Source organism: Pygocentrus nattereri, chromosome 8 (genome assembly GCF_015220715.1).
Source record: "Pygocentrus nattereri isolate fPygNat1 chromosome 8, fPygNat1.pri, whole genome shotgun sequence".
Taxonomy (NCBI): Eukaryota; Metazoa; Chordata; class Actinopteri; order Characiformes; family Serrasalmidae; genus Pygocentrus; species Pygocentrus nattereri.
This window is the reverse complement of record NC_051218.1, coordinates 40,511,407-40,531,581: the sequence shown is the minus strand read 5'-3', so window position 1 is coordinate 40,531,581 and position 20,175 is coordinate 40,511,407. Positions and strand designations below refer to the sequence as shown.

Below are 20,175 nucleotides of genomic sequence, written 5' to 3'. Positions count from 1 at the left end.
GTCATGAACCAAGCCCTCTTTGGCAAGCCAAGTTAAATCTTTAAGATCTATTAGTTAAGTTGTTTATGATGGGCTAATGTCTGAGAAATTACACTACATACCATTTTTAGTTATTTGACCTTTTAAAAAGAACAGTATACGTGCATGTAGCAGTCTTTTCCACAGTATTTTGTTTTGGTCATGGAAGTAGTAGTAGTAGTAAGAAAACAGAATTTTCCAAGACACTGGCACAGTGCAGTAAATCAACCCTGCCAGTCACACAATCATCTGCTTTAACCTGTTTCGAGAAACGTTATTTTTTGCATTAGACACATACCTTTGTTTAAAAAATATAATATTATAATTAAAGTGGAAGACAACTTACTATATTACAGTCTGTCAACAAAACAGCAGTTGGTTCATGGTACTCAGGTATTTCCTCTAGTCACTCCAATTCATCCATATAGAGCCTCTGGTCTCACTGCTTATTAGGCTCTTTAGACCAGGGATTGCCTTCTATCCCTGGGGGAGGGTCTGTGGTAAGAATATAGCAGCAACAACAATAATAACCATAATGGTGAAATGACTTGTGTTTTTATGCCTTTTAAAGTCAACTTGAATTGGTTTCCATGTGAAACACTGGTTTCTGAGCTAGCTGAGCGCTTTGCTCTGTCATAGGTGGGGGTAAAAATCGATATTATTGATTAATATGAGAAATGCAACAAAATAAGCAAAATATCACTTTCAGCTTTCTTACATAACAATGTTTTGCACATTTTTAAAGAAATGTTAAAATAATTGTGTAATACTCTGTGTGTAATAGTTAGGTCTACTCTGACCTGCAGAGCTACAGGTAATCATACATCTCTTTAGCTCTTTACTGTACCTTGTTATACGTGTGTGCACTCGCCAAAGACAAATTCTTTAGGTGTGTAATAAACTTGGCAACATGAAGTGATTCTGATTGTGAAAGAGAAAAATGTGTAACTGAGAATAACAAAGGTTAAATAGGCCAACAACAAAGTGTCAAAATCCAAGACTTTATTAATAATTTACAGTTGCGTCTTTTTTTTTTGTGAGGCAAAAGGTCTTCAAAGTGAAACTAACACAATAATTCTGTTCCAAAGGTTCATGTTGTTGAGAACACTGGATTTCATGTCACATACTGTAGCCTAAATACTGTAATATATTTAGTATGTTTATGTAAACAGTTTTTTAAGCTGGTTTTTTAAAACCAGCCTTTATTGGTTTTTCGGTTTGTCAGCTTAATGTGTCCTGAGTTTCAGCCAAAGATTTGTGCTTCAATGCATCATAGTTGCCCCCCCCCCAACTCTGCTGCATGGTGATGTAATCTTAGAAGATGGTTTTGAGGCAGGCAGAAGTCATTACATTTTGATTTGATTGTTTGATTACCACTTATTCCCCAGACCATATATCACAACAAACCTGCAGTAACATTATTTTGAATGAATTGTTTCTGTGATGTCATGAGAGCAAACTCATTTATACATTTTAATTTATTCAGCCAATTAATATTTATCCTCGCCCTACACAATAATAATAAAATTATAAGGAGTGTTTCAGCTCTGACTGCTTTTTTGGTGAGGTGCAATGCAGACCAGCCAATCAGAACAGTGCTCATTTACATAAATCAGTCTTAAAAGGCAGAGTAGACATTACATGACATTCTGGTCATGTAAAAAGAGTTGACAGTTTTTGGTACGTAAAAGCACTCAAATGTTAAATGTGGACAGAGAAAAGACAACAAAAAATAAGATTGTCTTTTAAATGGTATCACATGATGATGAGTCATGCTTAATGTGACAACCTGAAATCAGAATTTTTGATTTTGCAACTAAGAGTTTTTCAGGGTATTTTAAGAATACCACAATAATACAGAAGACCATGATAATTTTGGGCACAGATGTGATATGAACATTTCACACCATCCTGTCATTATAAACTGTATATACTGAGGCAACACCTCTAGTGAAATGCCTGGAATTCAGAACAGCCACCCTATGATGTCTCTACCTGCTGGGTTAGTGTTATACCAGAGTGATCAATGACCAAATCAAATAACACGCCTGCCATTTCTTGCTGTGCAGGCATCAGGCCTCCCATAATGAATGGGCCCATGCACCCTCGTCCTCTGGTGGCACTGCTGGACGGCCGGGACTGCACAGTGGAGATGCCCATCCTGAAGGACGTGGCCACTGTGGCCTTCTGCGATGCCCAGTCCACCCAGGAGATCCACGAGAAGGTAGAGGAGCTTTTTGTTGTGTTAACAGCTGAGCTGGTTAGACCAATTTGACAGCTTTAACTGATGAATTGCATGTTTGTGGTTGCAGAGCATAAAATGTAGTCCATATGCATGTAATTTAATATGACATTTTCTTCCATAGCTTTATGGAACACTGCTTTCTGAACATGTCCTAGTCATCATTTGCCCTTTCAAATGGGGGAGGGAAAAAGACTTTTCACAAAAACTACTACAGGTTGATTGCACAATCAAAAACAATCACTTTTGTTAAGGGGTTGGGCAATATGACAATATAAGTATTATGATTGTGATAAAAGACGTTACAGTGCACTATTCTGGGTATATTATGGATTTCATCAGTACTTCAAGAACTTTAAAGATCTAAATATGAGTGGTCTTCAGTTGCATGCATTTAATTAAATAATTACTGAATAGAATTACTGAATTTAACATATTGGGGGATCATAAAAAAATCATAAAATGAGGCCTGTGCAAAACTTGTGGTGCACTTTGTTTTATAATTGAATTTTCAGTAAATTAAACTCTGAAATTTGTATTGCAATTTGCAGAATGTTTTTCAGTCTAGGATAAACATCACAACCATAACTAACAGGGCATTTGGCACACTATGTTCAGCGTTAAAGGCTCATAGCAAATTTATATGCTGGTCTTCTTGGCCAAAATAACAGGCCTGGACCTTAATTTGTAGAAAATAATCACATCTTAATTTAGAATCACAGTATTGTTCAGAAAAAAGCAGTTGTTGGATGTTTTGCCCAAATTATTAATCCCAAAGACTAATTAGTTGTTGTTGGAAGAAAACCATCAAAAAAGTTACTTTATGTTTAATGTAAGTCAATGGAATGAGAATTTTTTACCAAGTAATTTTGAGCCGTTTCTTTTGGTCCGTTATTTATGAAATTTACACACAACGTGAAGGCCAGCAGGCATTTTCAAATCATGTCAAAAACTGAAAAACGACGAAAATGGAGACACAAGGTTTTCTTCTGACTTCAGAGATCTGTAACTGTCATTAGAAAAGTCTAATAATTTGAAGCAAACATGATTAACACAATATAAGTTTGATGTTGTTTTAACCAACTAAATATACAAAAATATGTACATCAAAGATGGCAAAATTTTTATTCGAAGTAGAACAGCAAAAATCTGTATGATAAAATTTAAATATATTTTATTTCTTGACATCTGATGTGTGGTAATTTTTTGATGGTCTGTGAGTAAAGAATTCCCAAAAAATGAAATGTTTTGAATTTGTATAGGGAAACACTTGTTGCCTGCACTTATTGTTGGTTTGCGGAGGCTTAGTTGTAACACTGCATTTAAAATGATCCCTGTGTTGTACTTCAACCTGGCTAGCTCACGCAGTAATCGTTAATTGTTTTGTGTCCTTTAAATTGGTTTTAGGCTTATACACCGGGTTCAGTAATGAAAAAAACATCCGATTGCTGCCAGAATTCATGGATCACGTTGTTATGGAACTACTAGAAAATGACCAAAAGCATGTTTGACTTGATTCTATTGAACTACAAGAAAAAACCATTGAATGTTAATTTATATGAGGGTCTAATGTATCCTCTGTTGTGTTTTTGTAACCAGAAACGTGAATGTTCAAATATGCTACATGCATTATGCAGAACAAATTAGTTTATTGTAAATGCTTAATTAAAAAAAAAAAGTATTAATTAATTAACTAAATAACTAACTAACTGGACTGGGGCTACCTGGTTTCTCTACTTGTTGCAACTCCCCGAGGACAAAGTAGCAACTGGTTCTTTGATAGAAGTTATAGTTTACTGCCATAATTATGTCAGTACAACAGTATCAAGAACTCTTAAATCAAATTATCTGTTCTGTTCTTCTTTTATTCATTTTATTATGCAGGAAGAGAAGGAAGGCATCCAGCATGTTCAGAGACTCATAAATCATTCTTTCAAGTTTTATATTCTCCCACATGTGAATATTTATGCTTCCTAAGTGAAAAAAAAAAAAAACCGTCAGACCTTAAATAAGGCTGTGGCTTTCCGTTTTTGTGCTGACTTGCAGATTGCTTTTGGCACGTGTTTGTGTAGTTCTGGAGGACCGCCAGGTCGAGTCTCAAAACTGCCCTCCCAGGGCTTGCGGAGACAGATGGCTCTCCGGTTTTCCTCTCCATCCTCTTTCACAAGCCTGCAAGAACACGACTGTTTTACCAGTTTTAACTTCCCTCGCTGAACCAACAGGGATATTACATGGTTCCCTCAAGCATGAAAAGAAGCTTTATAGACTGAAGGGTTATTTTTCTGCCTGGGATCAAAATCATTGGTACATGACGAAATGACAAGTACACATTGTCTACTCCATTTCAGCTGTCAGTTAAACATAAACAGCAGTGGAAAAGCATAGAACATCAATCTATATTAACTTAGAATTTCAGTGATGTTACTTCGCATTGAGTGGTTCAAAGTCTTTTAATATGCGATGACTGAGTTGAATTTTCTCGACCGTCTCTGCAGCAGTTTTGAATGTCTGTTGAATAGACAGCAGTTTCCTGGACTTCTTTTTATTCAGTTGCTATAAATTACCCATATTTATTCATTCATTCATTCATTCATTGTTGTAGTGTCTTTAGTCCCCTTCTTCTATCAGCAGTGACAAGAACCGCAATGCTGAGCAAAAGCCCAGAAACCAAGCTTTTGTTTGTTCTGTCTCCAATCAAATAGCCCTTAAGTACAAGTCATTCATTTTTCAGCATCAGGTATAAAGCAGGAAACATATATTTAACTGAAAATTACACGGAAGCCTCCAACACCAATAATATCAAATCTGTCAATATTTAATTTGTCCACTCTTTAACATTGTGTTACCCTTCTTGGTCGTAAAACCAACCAGTTACAGCTGCATCTCCTCCAATAAAAGCTGTACCCACTGATGTTTTTACCCTTTAAATAGAGACTAACATCCTCACGAGCAACTACTCAAACACACCCAAACTGCAAGAACAACAAAGCTATCCCTATCAGATAAACAGTGCTTACAGCTTTCATCTTTAAAAGAAAATCAAGCTGCACTGTTTCTTCAGATCTGAAAAAAAATCCACTGGTATTTGTGTCCATCCTTCCACTGCGAGAAGACAACGCAACACTATGGGTCTGAAAGGATGTGTAGTTGCCAAGGGGCTGTTACTGAGGAAAGGAAACGGATAACAAAAGAAGAACATGTAAAATGAAACCAAAATTTCAACAAAATGCTGGTGTTCTCAGAGTAACAGGCTGGCCATCCCAGAGTCCAGACCTCAACATGACAATGTGTTTGGCATGTTTTGGATCATGAGCAAAATATCCCTGCATTTCTTTGAGAAAGTGAAAGCGAATCTCCTGAAAAGAATGGAAGCTGTAATAAAGGGAGTGAGTGATCACACTAAAATACTGAAAAAAGTGATATTGTATTTAGTTGTTAAAGCTTCTGTGTAATTCTCTCTGAAAAACTTGTTTACTGCTTGCTGAAAAATGAATAACGTGTATTTAATAGCTGGTTTGCCTGGAAATTAAATAAACAAAAGGTGGTCTCTGATTTTTGCTCAGTACTGTAAAAAAAGCTCACAATAAAACACAATTGCCAAAATGTAACTTTGCATGGAGTCATTGGGATCTATATTAAAAGCTAAATCCATATTAAGTCATTGTTTTCTAAGTGTTGATAGTTTAACTGCAACCTCTGAGTAAAACTTGTTAATAAATACTGAAATTGCAGCTGATGTGCCCAGGGAGGAAGATGCACACCCATAGTAATCTTAAACGCAACAGAGTGAGTGCTGTTGTTGAGCTGGCTCAGAGTACACACGGAAACATTTGTGTAAGTTCGTAAAAGGTAAACCAATAGGTGTGATGTCCAAATATTTTTTGTGATAAATTGAAGGGATTCTCATTTTACAGTATAGGTGGACCAGGAGCTAAAGTCATTGTGGTGTGACTGTGGGAAGCATGAAAGACGAGCTGAAGGCTTCCTCCAAGTAATTCACAGCTCATTGAGATAGTTGACATACCAGCACTGTGACTCAATAACTTGTTCATCAGAAGTGAATCGAGTACATTTTCTGAGGTCAGCAATCAAAGTAGCAGCAGACCTCATAAATCGGATGACTAAGTGCTTGTGCCCAGACGGATGCTAAAAATGTCCTGTTAAGTGGCCTCATTTGAAACTGTTGGTATTCAAGCATAGAGAAGCACAAAAATAAAACTGGGGTGGAGTGGTCATACTTTGGGTTCAGAGAGTAGATCATTAAAAATGTCAGCATGCTGCCCAGCTGGGGTGGAAAAATTACAGATAAACTTAAGTGACCGTATGGGTGCTGGGTCAAAGTCTTAATTCAATGTAGGAGAATGGACACAAAAGTATATTCAAGTACATAAAAGGCGAAAAATGTAAGAGATAATTTTAAGAGTCAGGAAGGTGGTGTGTGATAGTGATGATTCTGGAGCTGTAATGAAAGACTAGTCTTATGTTTACATTGATATGAATTTAATTGGATGTTTTAATAAAATGAAATGTGGCAGATGGCAAAAATCAGAGAAAGAGAAATCTCAGGTCATTTGAGATTTGTAACAAGTACTTGACACTCAACTAATGTAGAATTTTCATTTTTTTTTTTTGCTTTTCCTGTAAAGTTACTTTTTGTTCCCACAGCAACAAAATGCACTGTTAGAGTTAAACAATTGTCTGAAGGTCCAATTGTGTACCTTTTAATTTAAAAGCTGCACTGCATTTAATTTCCTACAGCAGACGTGTATATTTGAACATTTCTATAACCCTTTAAACCTTTTATATTAGGAAAAAAGGCCTGGAGTCAAGACAAAGTTTATGGGGCCAGTGTAATTTAACAAATATTATTGTATACAAATATAATACAGTTCTGTTCTTTAACTTAAGGCGCTGAAGACGGACCCTTAAGGGTACCACTCTAGTGACATGAGGGTTACCTCCCCAGTGACGGTTTGGTACCTTTTTTTTCCTGGAGACTGTTAGTGCAAGTGTTCAGTTTCAACAGCACTAGAGTGAAGTACAAATCTTCCAAAATGTTACTGTACTGTACAATGTTACTGTAATAAGGTGTGATTTATGGGGATTTTTTCCATCCTTGCTTCCTGAAGTGTAAAAGCAGCGGAATGTATTGATTTCCTCATGTGACCTCGCTGTGTGCTGTGTTAAATGCAGGTACTGAATGAAGCTGTGGGGGCCCTCATGTACCACACTATCACACTCATGCGAGAGGACCTGGAGAAATTCAAAGCACTTCGAATCATTGTCCGCATCGGGAGCGGCTTTGACAATATCGACATTAAATCTGCCGGAGAATTAGGTAATCCTCTGTTCTCAGATATAGTGTTTTGCATTAGGGCTGCACAATATAGGCAAAGTGCTAACATTGTTGCATATTGCGAATATAGTCCACTTTGAGATATATTAAAAATGCATCAGTGAATCACTGATGTTTTTGGCCTGGTTAATTATTATTATTATTGTTTTTATAGTATTTTTATTTAGGTATTTATTTCCACCCAGTTTAGGGAATACCAATTCAAGCTGCAGTTAGGTCTCCCTCTGTCAAACAGTGCAGGGAGGGTGAAGTATTGTGCATGCTTTCTTCATCAAGTAGAGTGCCACCATGTATTTTCAAACTGCTGCAGTGTCATTGGACAGCTCAACATGCTTAGAGGAGAGCACTAACTACCTATTCTGTAAAGGCAGTTAATAGACGTCCACGTGGGCTAGCATTGCACTGAGTGATGGGGAAATGGAGGGACGTCCTATCCACCCAGACAGATTGATGCCTGTTAGGTCCAACGTTTCCAGAGGTTGTCATCCATATTTTTAATCTAGTTTCCAGTCCTGGAATTTGTAGTTACTGGAAGATGACAGAACTGTTGCTGTAACTAAATGGACACCTACTGTCATACCTACCAGTGGAAACACAATCCAGGACCAGAATCTGGATTACAGGTCTGTATTTGAAGACCTCTGGAAGTGTCTGCCCCATCATTGGGAGGTTGTGAGTTTGACAGTTGCGCCACTGTGGAGCCTTTGGCCCTCGTTATCTTTGACCAAAATATTTTACTGGAACTGTGATTGGAGAACATTAAAAAAAAAAAAAAGTATTTTCTCATTTGCATATTGCAGCTGCAAAGGCCAGTGACACAATACCAGTTAACAAAAGATATATTGTGCAGCCGTGTTGTTCTGTGACCTGAATAGCCCAAAGTAATGTCTACTCATCTTACGCTAAAGAAAGATCATTTTTTGCTGGAATTTATTTGGGTTTACAAGTAAAATTCTGAAATGGGGTTGAAAGAAGCGAATCAGAAGCCATACATCGGTGATGGTGTTGATTTTCTCTTCTGAACTGTAGGAATAGCGGTGTGTAACATGCCTTCAGCCTCGGTGGAGGAAACGGCAGACTCCACACTATGTCACATCCTCAACCTGTACAGACGCACTACCTGGCTGCACCAGGCTCTCCGTGAGGGCACGAGGGTCCAGAGTGTGGAGCAGATTCGGGAGGTGGCGTCAGGAGCTGCCCGCATCAGAGGGGAGACCCTGGGCATCATCGGCCTTGGTGAGCAATAACACGTTAAAACAAGAACAAATACTTTATCATTAAGTCTGCGTAGAGCTGCCTGTTTATAATAATATTATTTTTTTAGTTCACTATAATTGTTATAGTCTCTTGGTTTATTGCATTTATATTTGATGTTTATATTGCCAGTGTAAATGTAATGTCGGTATAGTTTTATTATATATTTATATGTTGAAAAAAAAAAATATATATATATATATATATATATATATATATTACACCCACACACCTTTTTTCTTATGAAATTTATTTTTATTTTCAAAATGCTGTATTTACATACAGGTATACAAATGTATTTCATATTAACCTATAAATACATTCTTAATCTGTTATTTTAACTGAGTTACATACTATTTTAACTATATTTGGGTATTTTAACTTTCAGACTAGTTTGGTTAGTTGTAATGATTAACTAATTATTATGATGTTTTTTGTGCTTTTTCTTTTGGTTTTTAGTAAATAATAGAACATCACTTCATGTTTAGTACAGTAACTCTATAGGTACCTTAACCGTTAAGTAAAATACATAAACACAGCTAATGTTAATGTTAGTCATTGGACATATAAATACATTTCAAAGGATTAATCTCACTATGTGCTCTTAGTTTTTGCATATGGAGCGGTCATGTTGAATTAGAATAGTCAAACAGGAGATTCACTAATTTGCTGATTGTCACAGGTCACCCTTGGTGGAAATTTAGTTCTAAAGTTTGGGTGCTCTTGGTCTCCTGTTTTGTTGCTTTTCTAAGTGAAAATAAGTTAACACATCCTCTAGAGAGAGAACACACGTGCACATTTAATGCACAATTGCTATGTATTTGTTGAATGTAACAATTTTGTGGGGCAGGGGTGGTCTTTAGAGGATGTCTTACCTTATTTTCGCTTAGAAAAACAACAAAACATGTAATTTGACCAGGGTATGTTCAAGGTTTTGCATTCGACTTTGTGCTGAAGGTAGCATTCTTAGTATAACCAACATGCTCTGGCCACTTATTTTATTTGTCAGAAGATGAGTGAATTAATAGCAAATGGAAAGAGTTTAGAAGAGGAGGTAAGAGCACTTAGTAATGGAGTCAGAAAAGTCTTTAGTGTTTTGACCTGTGTTGTCTATGGTTTTAGGGCGAGTGGGCCAGGCTGTGGCTCTGAGGGCCAAAGCGTTTGGCTTTAACGTGATTTTCTATGACCCATATCTGTCTGACGGGATGGAGCGTGCGTTGGGTCTGCAGCGGGTCAATACCCTGCAGGACCTGCTCTTCCACTCCGACTGCGTCACGCTCCACTGCAGTCTGAACGAACACAACCACCACCTCATCAACGACTTCACCATCAAACAGGTAACATAGTTGTGTTCTCTGTAGTCAAAGGGCTTTAAATCCATCCAAACGCAAAACTGTGACTGATGTTAGAAAGAAACCCACCTTTTCACCAGTCTGGTCAACAGATTCTATAATTCACTTGTTACATTCGCCCTGCGCTAGAATGCCTGCCAGCATAGTATGGAAATTTGACACAGGCTCTGTTGAACCAGATCAAGAGTCTTCAGTGTTTGTGTGGTTTTATAGTGTTTGCTATTATGCTGTATTATTCAAAAGTCTTCATTGATTATTTACTTTACAGGCAACACACTAGCATTACATATAGTTTATATTTTTTTATTCAGAAGATATTTTTAGAACAGCACTTAAAGCTTTCATCTTTAAGAGATAAGAGAAAGTCGAGCTTCAGATCTGAAAACATCCACAGGTGTTTCTGTCCATCCTTCCACTGTGAGAAGACAACTCCGCGCTATGGGTCTGAAAGGATGTGTAGCTGTCAGAAAACAGACATAAAAGAAGAAAATTTTCAAATCAAGCAAAGAAGGTGCTGTTGTGCTCTGAATAATGGACCACACCGGAGTCCAGATCTCTGCATCATTAAATGTGTTTAGTCTTGAGAAGAAGAATGGGTAGGAGGTGGATGACTTCAAATATCTTGGGTCAACCATCCAGAGCAATGGACAGTGTAGAAAAGGGGTGAAGAAGAGGGTGCAGGCAGGATGGAGTAGGTGGAGACGGGTGTCAGGGCTGATGTGTTACAGAAGGATAGCAGCAAGAGTGAAAGGGAAGGTTTACAAGACAGTAGTGCGTCCTGCTATGATGTATGGTTTGGAGACTGTGGCTCTGTCTAAAAGACAGGAGGCTGAGCTGGAGGTGGCAGAGATGAAGATGCTGAGATTTTCGTTGGGAGTGACAAGGATGGACAAGATTAGAAATGAGCAGATCAGAGGGACAGTGAAGGTGGAGCAGTTTGGAGATAAAGCCAGAGAGGCCAGGTTGAGATGGTTTGGACATGTGTTGAGGAGGAATAGTGGATATATTGGGCAAAGAATGTTGGAGATGGAGCTGCCAGGTAGAAGGAGAAGAGGTAGACCTCAGAGAAGGTTTATGGATGTAGTTAGGGTGGACATGGAGATGGTTGGTGTGAAAGTAGAGGAGGCAATGGATAGGGCAAGATGGAGGCAGATGATCCGCTGTGGTGACCCCTAAAGGGAGCAGCCGAAAGAAGAAGAAGAAGTCATGAGAAGAAGAAAATGCAGCCAACTTCTAAGACTGAACTTTGGAAATATGGAAAAATATCCTTGCAGATTCTTTTGGAACTAAAAGCAAGACTACTGAAAAGCATCAAAGCTTTACTAAAGGCAAAAACACCTCACCATATGTTTGTGCAGAGACTTGCACGAAAAACAGCTAATCAAACAGGAAGCACACTTACACATGCTTCAACACGCTTCAGTATCACAATGATGGGTGCATGTAGGTACATGCTGTCAGCAACTTCATGATTTGTCCTGCATTTGTGTTTAGTGTGAACCGTTTGACCTGTGTTGTAGATGCGTCAGGGTGCATTCCTGGTCAACACTGCGCGAGGAGGGCTGGTAGATGAGAAAGCTCTGGCTCAGGCACTGAAAGAGGGAAGAATACGTGGAGCAGCTCTCGACGTCCATGAGACAGAGCCCTTTAGGTGAGTGTGTTTTGTCTGAGACAGGGACAGACGCTTTAGGTGAGCTCTGCAGAATTACATACCTTTTGTGAAGCTTCTGTTTTTTACAGTCTAATCTTTGAGTATTTGGGGTAGTTGTGTAAATTTTGATTCACAAATATTCCATTTTCAGACAGTGAAGTATTAAACATACGGCTGCCTGTTTTAGTTTCAGCCAGGGTCCACTTAAAGATGCCCCCAATCTGATCTGCACCCCCCACGCTGCCTGGTACAGTGAGCAAGCTTCCATCGAGATGAGAGAGGAAGCGGCTCGGGAGATCCGCAGAGCCATTACCGGTAAAGTAGAGACCTGCTGCCTGCCAGTAGGGGTGCACCATTGTGGGATAGGAGTGGGCGATATGGGGGTGGATATCACGTTGCTTTCACGATACATGAAACCCATCACAATATTCTGACACAAAGACAAAATGTGCTAGTAGTGTCACATTTCAAAACTATCAAAAACACTAAATACAATGATAATTATTATTTCACATACTCAGCTGCACTAAATATAGTTAAACAAGGCTAATTATGCTCTCTTTATAATAATACATGCACCTTGTCAGTGTTCTTTAATTACTGACCATATCTGTGATATGCTCAAACAAGCATTTTGTGCATCACAGTAAAAAAAAATTAGTGCCCACCACTAAATATTTTAATGTACATATCTGCCAAGGCTGATACAGACATTTATAAAATGTATGTATGTAGAAAACTGGGACTACCTGGATTACTTTTTATTTAAATAATTATTTGTACTGGGTTGTAAATGCAGTAATGGCAGTGAAATATGAAATGAAATGTAAATATTTTAGCTTAATAATTTAGCCTCAACCAAATATTCAGTTTTTTCATAGTACAGTCAATATGACTTCAGTGCTATTGTGCATTCCAGAGTCTGGAATTCTTTTCATCTGAATAATAGTGTTGTAATTGATTACAGTGTCATTGATAATAATGTAATATGATTTCTTTAGGAAACTCTTCACCACAATTTGACTATTTTGATTCTGTTATTTAAAAAAAAATACATTGAATACACAAATGTAACTGGAATAACTGTTTACACAATATTGGACAATACCCCGTTGTTTGAAAATAACCTGAGAATTTTAGTCCAGATACTTTATATGATTGTGTAAATAAAGAATATACTACTACTAATGATAATATAATAATACCACTAATACTACTACTATTACTACTACTACTACTACTACTACTAATAATAATAATAGATTTTTGAACCTTAGAAAGTCATGAATATACAGTAGATTCATTACAAATTATCAAGTCATTTTATTACAGAATAATGAATGATAATTTTATCACTTTCAAGCTATCAATTTCTGCAGAAAATACTGGGCTTGGATAAATCATGGTGTGCTGGACAGTTAAAGTAACAGGGCCATTTTCTGCCTGCAGGTCGTATTCCTGACAGCCTAAAGAATTGTGTGAATAAAGAATACCTCACACAGACCACCCACTGGGCCGGTATGGACCCTGCTATTCACCCCGAGCTCAACGGAGCATACAGGTGCGCACAATTTAACATTAACTCAAAAAACAGTCCTGTCCTTTTTTTCTTGAGGCAGTTCAATTGGTAATGAGTGATTTGGTGATATTTTTTTTTTTATATATATAAATCTAAAGAGCCCATAAAACAGAAAAACTTATTTTTTCTTTATTAGAGTGCTCTCTCATACTTCTTCTTATTCTTCTTCCACAATATTCTGTGATTAATACAGCCAGAATCGCTTAACGTACAGACTCCGCTCAAACTGCGTTTCGAAGGTCTCAGCGCTGTGACTTGTGCTATGTATTTTTGGAGTCGATCGGATTGGTAGTTATTCATAAAATTAAGTTTAAAAATTAAAAACCTCCCATAAGAATGAACGGCAGAATGTTCAGAACTTCAGATTCTGATATCGATGATGTCACAGCAGGCCACTCAGTCTCACAGACACAGCTGATCACGCAGGGAATCTGCTTTAAAATCCTTAAACTTTCACCTAGAAACTCCATTGCAGTTTTAAATGGTAGAGAAACTTTCTGAAACCTCAAAATATCTCATCGTTTTATCAATTTATCAATCAAGCTTTAGAGTTATGAGCATTTGTTTGGCACTAGGCACAGAAAACGCCCATATAAATTTCTCAAAATCAGAATCTGCTTATTTCAAGATTTTCTCTGTGTTTAACTCGTCATAACTCAGACATTTTCTTCTCAATACACACAACATTACACCAACATTATCCTCAAGGGGTCTTATCTCATACCATCTTTCCGATAAGCGATAGAGTAAACATTTCCCAAGTTGTGATTGTTTGTTCATAGGGTGCAAATCAGACTCAAACAAGGCTTCTCCACTAAGAGCTGCATAATAACAGAGTGACAGTTCATTTGAATGACTCTCTCCCAACACATACATCTCTCCCTCTCACACACACAGACACACACACACAGACACACAAACACAGACACACACCTAAGGAGGTGTTGTTCACCTACACAGAAACACACACACACACACTTGCAGCTCTTTTCAAGCACCCTTGCAGTTCCATCAGGAAATGCACATCTATTTATTTGTTATAACAGATTTTTTTTTTGACATTTCACACTCATTTTGAAATGATCATGGCTGTGAAATCACATCAAAGAATACGTTTGCATATGACCAGTTTTATTCCACAGGAAATTATTAGAGTGAAAGATTTGAGGGGAAAATGAGTAAATGTGCTGTTTCTTCTGTATCAGAAGCAACTTCATTTACATACAGTTGAATGCACAAGGTTGGGCACCCCGGCCAGATTGCACGTTTTTTGTTAAAAATCAGGTTGTCGTCTAGAGAACACACTGCTGCACAATTACTGCTTATTTGCTAAATTTTACTTATTGGACAATAAATAAAATTCTGAAAAAAGTCTGGGTTGTGCAAAAGTTATGGAACATTCTTGTTTTATGTTTTTCTCAATATCTTAAACACATCAAATAAATGGAAAATGTGCACTAAAATTAGCAGAAAATGCTGTATTTAGCTTTACATCCTGTAGAGGATGTGACTTATTTTTACTTGGAACATCAAGAGCAAGTAATTTGACCAGGGTGTGGAAACATCCTTTACAGGGAATGCATCTCTGCACATTCAATGCACCATTAACTTTTTTTGTTAATATTAACATACTGCAGGGGGCGTATAATATGGCCTGTGGGGTATTTTATGTGTTAATTTGATGTTTAAGCTTTAGCTTATTTTTACTTAAGTAAGTCTTAGGTTGATGTGCTACATTTGTAATGAAAACAGCCTGTTTAAAAAACGGAAGTTGGAAAATAGAAAATTGAATGTAAAAGTAAGTGTGCTCCCATCCCCACCCCTGCTGTCTTTGTTTGCAGGTACCCCCCAGGTGTAGTGAGCCTGCCCTCTGGGGGTCTTCCACCTCCAGTGGAGGGAATCGTGCCAAGCGCCGTGCCCATAACTCACAGCCTGCCCCCCGTAGCACACCCGCCCCACGCCCCGTCCCCGGGCCAGACGGGCAAAGCTGAGCCCGACAGGGAGCAGCACCCCAACGAGCAGTTGTAGCCGCGCTGTGTCGGCGCTCTCTGCACCACTAGAGAACTCTCCTGGTCCTTCTTTACCCCAAAGAAGAGGAGCGGAACAGGCTCCCCGGCTCAGAACCAGCCACGAAAAAACACAACCACGACTTTCTGTCTGAAGTAGCCGACCGCTTGAACTGAAGGTGGTGGATTGTGCTCGCTCACTCTCTCTTTCACTCCTCTCTCTGATTTTTCCTTTTGCTCTTTTTCTTTTTGGGAAATATCTTACGTGGAAACAACAAAAAGGAGAGAATCTTGTGAATTTGAAACAAAGCAACCTTTAACCTTCTCCCTGCTGGTTTAGATCGTAGTCTGTCCAAGTGCAGTGGGCGATTTTATCTGTTTTTCTGTGTCCAATGGGTTTCATTGTTTAAAAAAAAAAACAACAAAAAATACAACTGTAGTTATGAATGTAACCTGTTTGTGTACAGTTTTTAGAATATGATCAATGGTTTGTAGAAAAGAAAAAAAGAAAAACAGCATAAAGGGAGGTACCCAGCCAACTAATAGATATTACAAAATTATATTAGTTTTTATTTCCTGTTTTAGTTTGTTGTTTTTGATTTTAAAAGCCCCGAAAGAGGCCAATTTTGCACACCCTCTCAGGAAAATTATTTTCCCCCCTCCTTCCCTTTTGAATTAAACCACATAGTGCATTGTTTTTTGTACCCATGTGTCTTTTTGTAGTCTAATTTAGTACAGTACTTTCAAAAAGTATATTCAATGTTTTTATTTTGTATTATTTTCTGTTCTTGTTTGTTAACTTAGCATGTACTACCTTATGTGTTTGAAGGAAAAAAAAAAGTTCCGTTTGTTATTGAACGGAAACAAAAAAAAGTTGTCTTGTGAAAAGCTGGCGTCATGCTTGCCTGTTTCTGTGTGACTTGATTGTACCGTGTTTTATGAGGCAGCTCTAAGCTGCTGGGATAGTTGCAGCGCTCCATCGCCTACATAGTTTCCTTCCTGGTAAAGTGGTAGGCTAGCAATATACATACTATATATACTATGAGATCATTATTTTTTGTTAAACAGAATCCAAAAAGAAATGTTTGTGACTGTATGCATTTGTATGAATTATTTTAAATGAAATAAAAAGTCCAAATTAAATGATGGAATCTTTTCTTGGATGTCTTTGGAGGAGTGTGCAATAACACGTACAGTGTATGAAACAAAAGTGCTTTATATCTCACAATATCACAATCCAATTGACAGAGGGGGCATGGAGTTTCTGGCTGTCAGTGGAAGATTCCTCCCTTCAGTCTGAGAGGAGATGAGACCCCTGAGCAGAAAGCGTTCTGCGTTCTCCACTTCAATAGCAGTGAATCCGTCATAATTGTGCAGCCTGATTTTCATGGGCAGTGAACCTCCAACAGCTCAGTGTTCAATGTTTGTTCCACAGCACTGGATGATCTCTGAAATCGCACTGAAAGAGCCATTAGTACAGTGACACGCTCAATCGAGTACGGGATGAGTTTGACTGGTGCTGATGATGTCCGTACAGCTGGAGGACGTTCACACTGAGCACTTGTAAATTTACATAATAAGATTAATGCTCATTTAAACCACTTACAGTTTACTGCATTGATCTGTAATGATTTACAAGTGAAATAAATCATTTTGATGTGGGATGAATGTTTTTGAATCACCTTGTTTTAGCCCTAAGCTAACATGCAAATAACAATACAAATATACATGTGCGTTTTTTTATTTGTTACCATTCCGATCATAATTAAAAAAAACGCTTCCAAGTTACTTGCATAAAACTGATTCCTGTAGGCCTCGTGTCAAACACAAGGCATGCAGACCAAGTCAGGCCCATGGCACAATCCTATTCCCCTGCAAAAACATTTAACTTTCTTTTAAAGTTAGCCCGTTTCATCATGTGCTGCACTACAGTTCCCAGTATGCACTATAACGTAATGTGTACTCCCACCTCTCCCCAACAAAGATCTATGAGACAGCACCACAAAAAAAGAGGTGTCTAGTTCCAGCGGATAGACCGTACATTGGGGACATTTAAAGAGGTCTTAATAGAGGTTTTAATATATATATATATATATATATATATATATATATATATATATATATATATATATATATATATATATATATATATATATATATATATATATACACAGTGGGTTGCAAAAGTATTCATACCCCTTGAACTTTTCCATATTTTGTCACATTACAACCACAAACATAAATATATTTCACTGGAATTTAATGTGAAAGACCAACACAAAGTGGTATACAATTGTGAAGTGGAAAGAAAATTATACATGAATCAAAACATTTTTTACAAATAAAAAACTAATAAGTGCGACGTGCAAAAGTATTCAGCCCCCCTGAGTCAATACTTTGTGGAGCCACCTTTTGCTGCAATTACAGCTGCAAGTCTTTTAGGGTATGTCTCCACCAGCTTTGCACATCTAGTGACTGAAATTCTTGCCCATTCCTCCTTGCAAAACAGCTCAAGCTCAGTCAGATTGGATGGAGAGCGTTTGTGAACAGCAGTTTTGAGATCTTGCCACAAATTCTCAATTGGGTTTAGGTCTGGACTCTGACTGGGCCATTCTAACACATGAATATTCTTTTTTTTAAACCACTCCATTGTAGCTCTGGCTTTATGTTTAGGGTCGTTGTCCTGCTGGAAGGTGAACCTCCGCCCCAGTCTCAAATCTTTTGCTGACTCCAACAGGTTTTCTTCCAAGATTGCCCTGTATTTGGCTCCATCCATCTTCCCATCAACTTTGACCAACTTCCCGGTCCCTGCTGAAGAGAAGCACCCCCAGAGCATGATGCTGCCACCACCATATTTGACAGTGGGGATGGTGTTTTCAGAGTGATGTGCAGTGTTATTTCTCCGCCACGCATAGCGTTTTGCATTGTGGCCAAAAAGTTCTATTTTGGTCTCGTCTGACCAAAGCACCTTCTTCCACATGTTTGCTGTGTCCTCAACATGGCTTCTGGCAAACTGCAAACGGGACTTCTTATGGTTTTCTTTTAACAATGGCTTTCTCCTTGCCACTCTTCCATAAAGACCACATTTGTGTAGTGCACGACTAATTGTTGTCCTGTGGACAGTTTCCCCCACCTGAGCTGTGGCTCTCTGCATTTCATCCAGAGTCACCATGGGCCTCTTGGCTGCCTCTCTGATCAGTGATCTCCTTGTTCGGCCTGTAAGTTTAGGTGGACGGCCTTGTCTTGGCAGGTTTACTGTGGTGCCATACTCTTTCCATTTCCGGATGATGGATTGAACAGTGCTCCATGAGATGTTCAAAGCTTGGGAAATCTTTTTATAACCTAAGCCTGCTTTAAACTTCTCCAAAACCATATTCCTAACCTGTCTGGTGTGTTCTTTGGACTTCATGATGCTGTTTGCTCCCCAATATTCTCTTAACCAACATCTGAGGCCGTCACGGAGCAGCTGTATTTGTACTGAGATTAGATTACACACAGGTGGACCCTTTTGAGTCATTAGCAGTCATCAGGCAACTTCTGAATGCAATTGGTTGCACTCAGGGAAAAGGGGGCTGAATACTTTTGCACGTCGCACTTATTAGTTTTTTATTTGTAAAAAATGTTTTGATTCATGTATAATTTTCTTTCCACTTCACAATTGTATACCACTTTGTGTTGGTCTTTCACATTAAATTCCAGTGAAATATATTTATGTTTGTGGTTGTAATGTGACAAAATATGGAAAAGTTCAAGGGGTATGAATACTTTTGCAACCCACTGTATATATATATATATATATATATATATATATATATATATATATATATATATGTTTAATTTTATTACAAGTTTTTATTTAAACCTGTCAGCTCCTTGAGACCACTGGTGATTCCAAAACGTCATGTTCTTCAGAACTTTCATATTTCATCAGCTCCATTCAGAAGCTGGGCGTCGTGTGAGGCTGTAGCTCTTCTCTCCAGTCTAATAGACGGTGATGTCATTTTAAACCCTTATAATAAAAGAAGCTGAACTCTAAACTATAAACAGACGGCGTCTCTTCAGTGATCTGCTCTGGAAACATTACTTTTATAGAATAACACAAAGAGCGTCGGAGATTTTTGGCTTTCAGCAGAAATTGTAAGCATATAGTGATATGTGTGATGATAAAACACATTTTCTGTTCAGCTTAGTTGAGCTTCTAAAAAATTAAATAATGTACATTTATTTCATGCAGTCACTGAATAATTTGCCTTACAATTTGGAATTAGAAATTAGTAATTGTTGTAATTTTGGTGTATTGTTAATGAACAACGGCCATTTAGGGTCATGGCAAAGTGTTAAGCAGCAATAACACTTTTAGTAGCTGAGCTTGACACACCTGAAGTAGGTGGTACATAACACGATTTCTTGAAGATGTTCAGCCTCATGTTTAATATGATCTAATATAACACCTCTGGTTAATTTGTTATGTGTAAATAAGTTAGCAACTCCTCTACTGAGAACACACATAAATATGGCATTTGTATGGAGCCCTGATGATGACATCCTGTATAAATAAAACAAGAAAACATCAAACAGAACATTTTATGTTTGATTGTTGTCCCAAAACAGTCAGTTCAGTAAACAGTTACTGTGCATCAAAATGTTCAGACGTGTTCCCTGTAGGACGTGTTAGCCTGTCACATAGAAAACCAACACAACATATCAATTGACCTGG

General features: G+C 37.9%; 1 protein-coding gene across 2 annotated transcripts in view; it reads left to right on the top strand.

Annotated features, from left to right (window-relative positions):
• The window catches only part of LOC108424227 (C-terminal binding protein 1), a 38,031-nt gene extending 22,091 nt beyond the window's left edge, over positions 1-15,940 (top strand). For both annotated transcript variants that reach the window (XM_017692123.2, XM_017692122.2), the window contains exons 2-9: positions 2,088-2,242; positions 7,454-7,598; positions 8,646-8,852; positions 9,993-10,207; positions 11,743-11,873; positions 12,061-12,188; positions 13,323-13,434; positions 15,294-15,940. In XM_017692123.2, the coding sequence (XP_017547612.1) occupies positions 2,088-2,242; positions 7,454-7,598; positions 8,646-8,852; positions 9,993-10,207; positions 11,743-11,873; positions 12,061-12,188; positions 13,323-13,434; positions 15,294-15,480 (1,280 nt within the window). In that variant the 3' untranslated portion in view covers positions 15,481-15,940. The remainder of the gene's footprint in view (positions 1-2,087; positions 2,243-7,453; positions 7,599-8,645; positions 8,853-9,992; positions 10,208-11,742; positions 11,874-12,060; positions 12,189-13,322; positions 13,435-15,293) is intronic.
• The last annotated feature ends 4,235 nt before the right edge of the window (positions 15,941-20,175 follow it).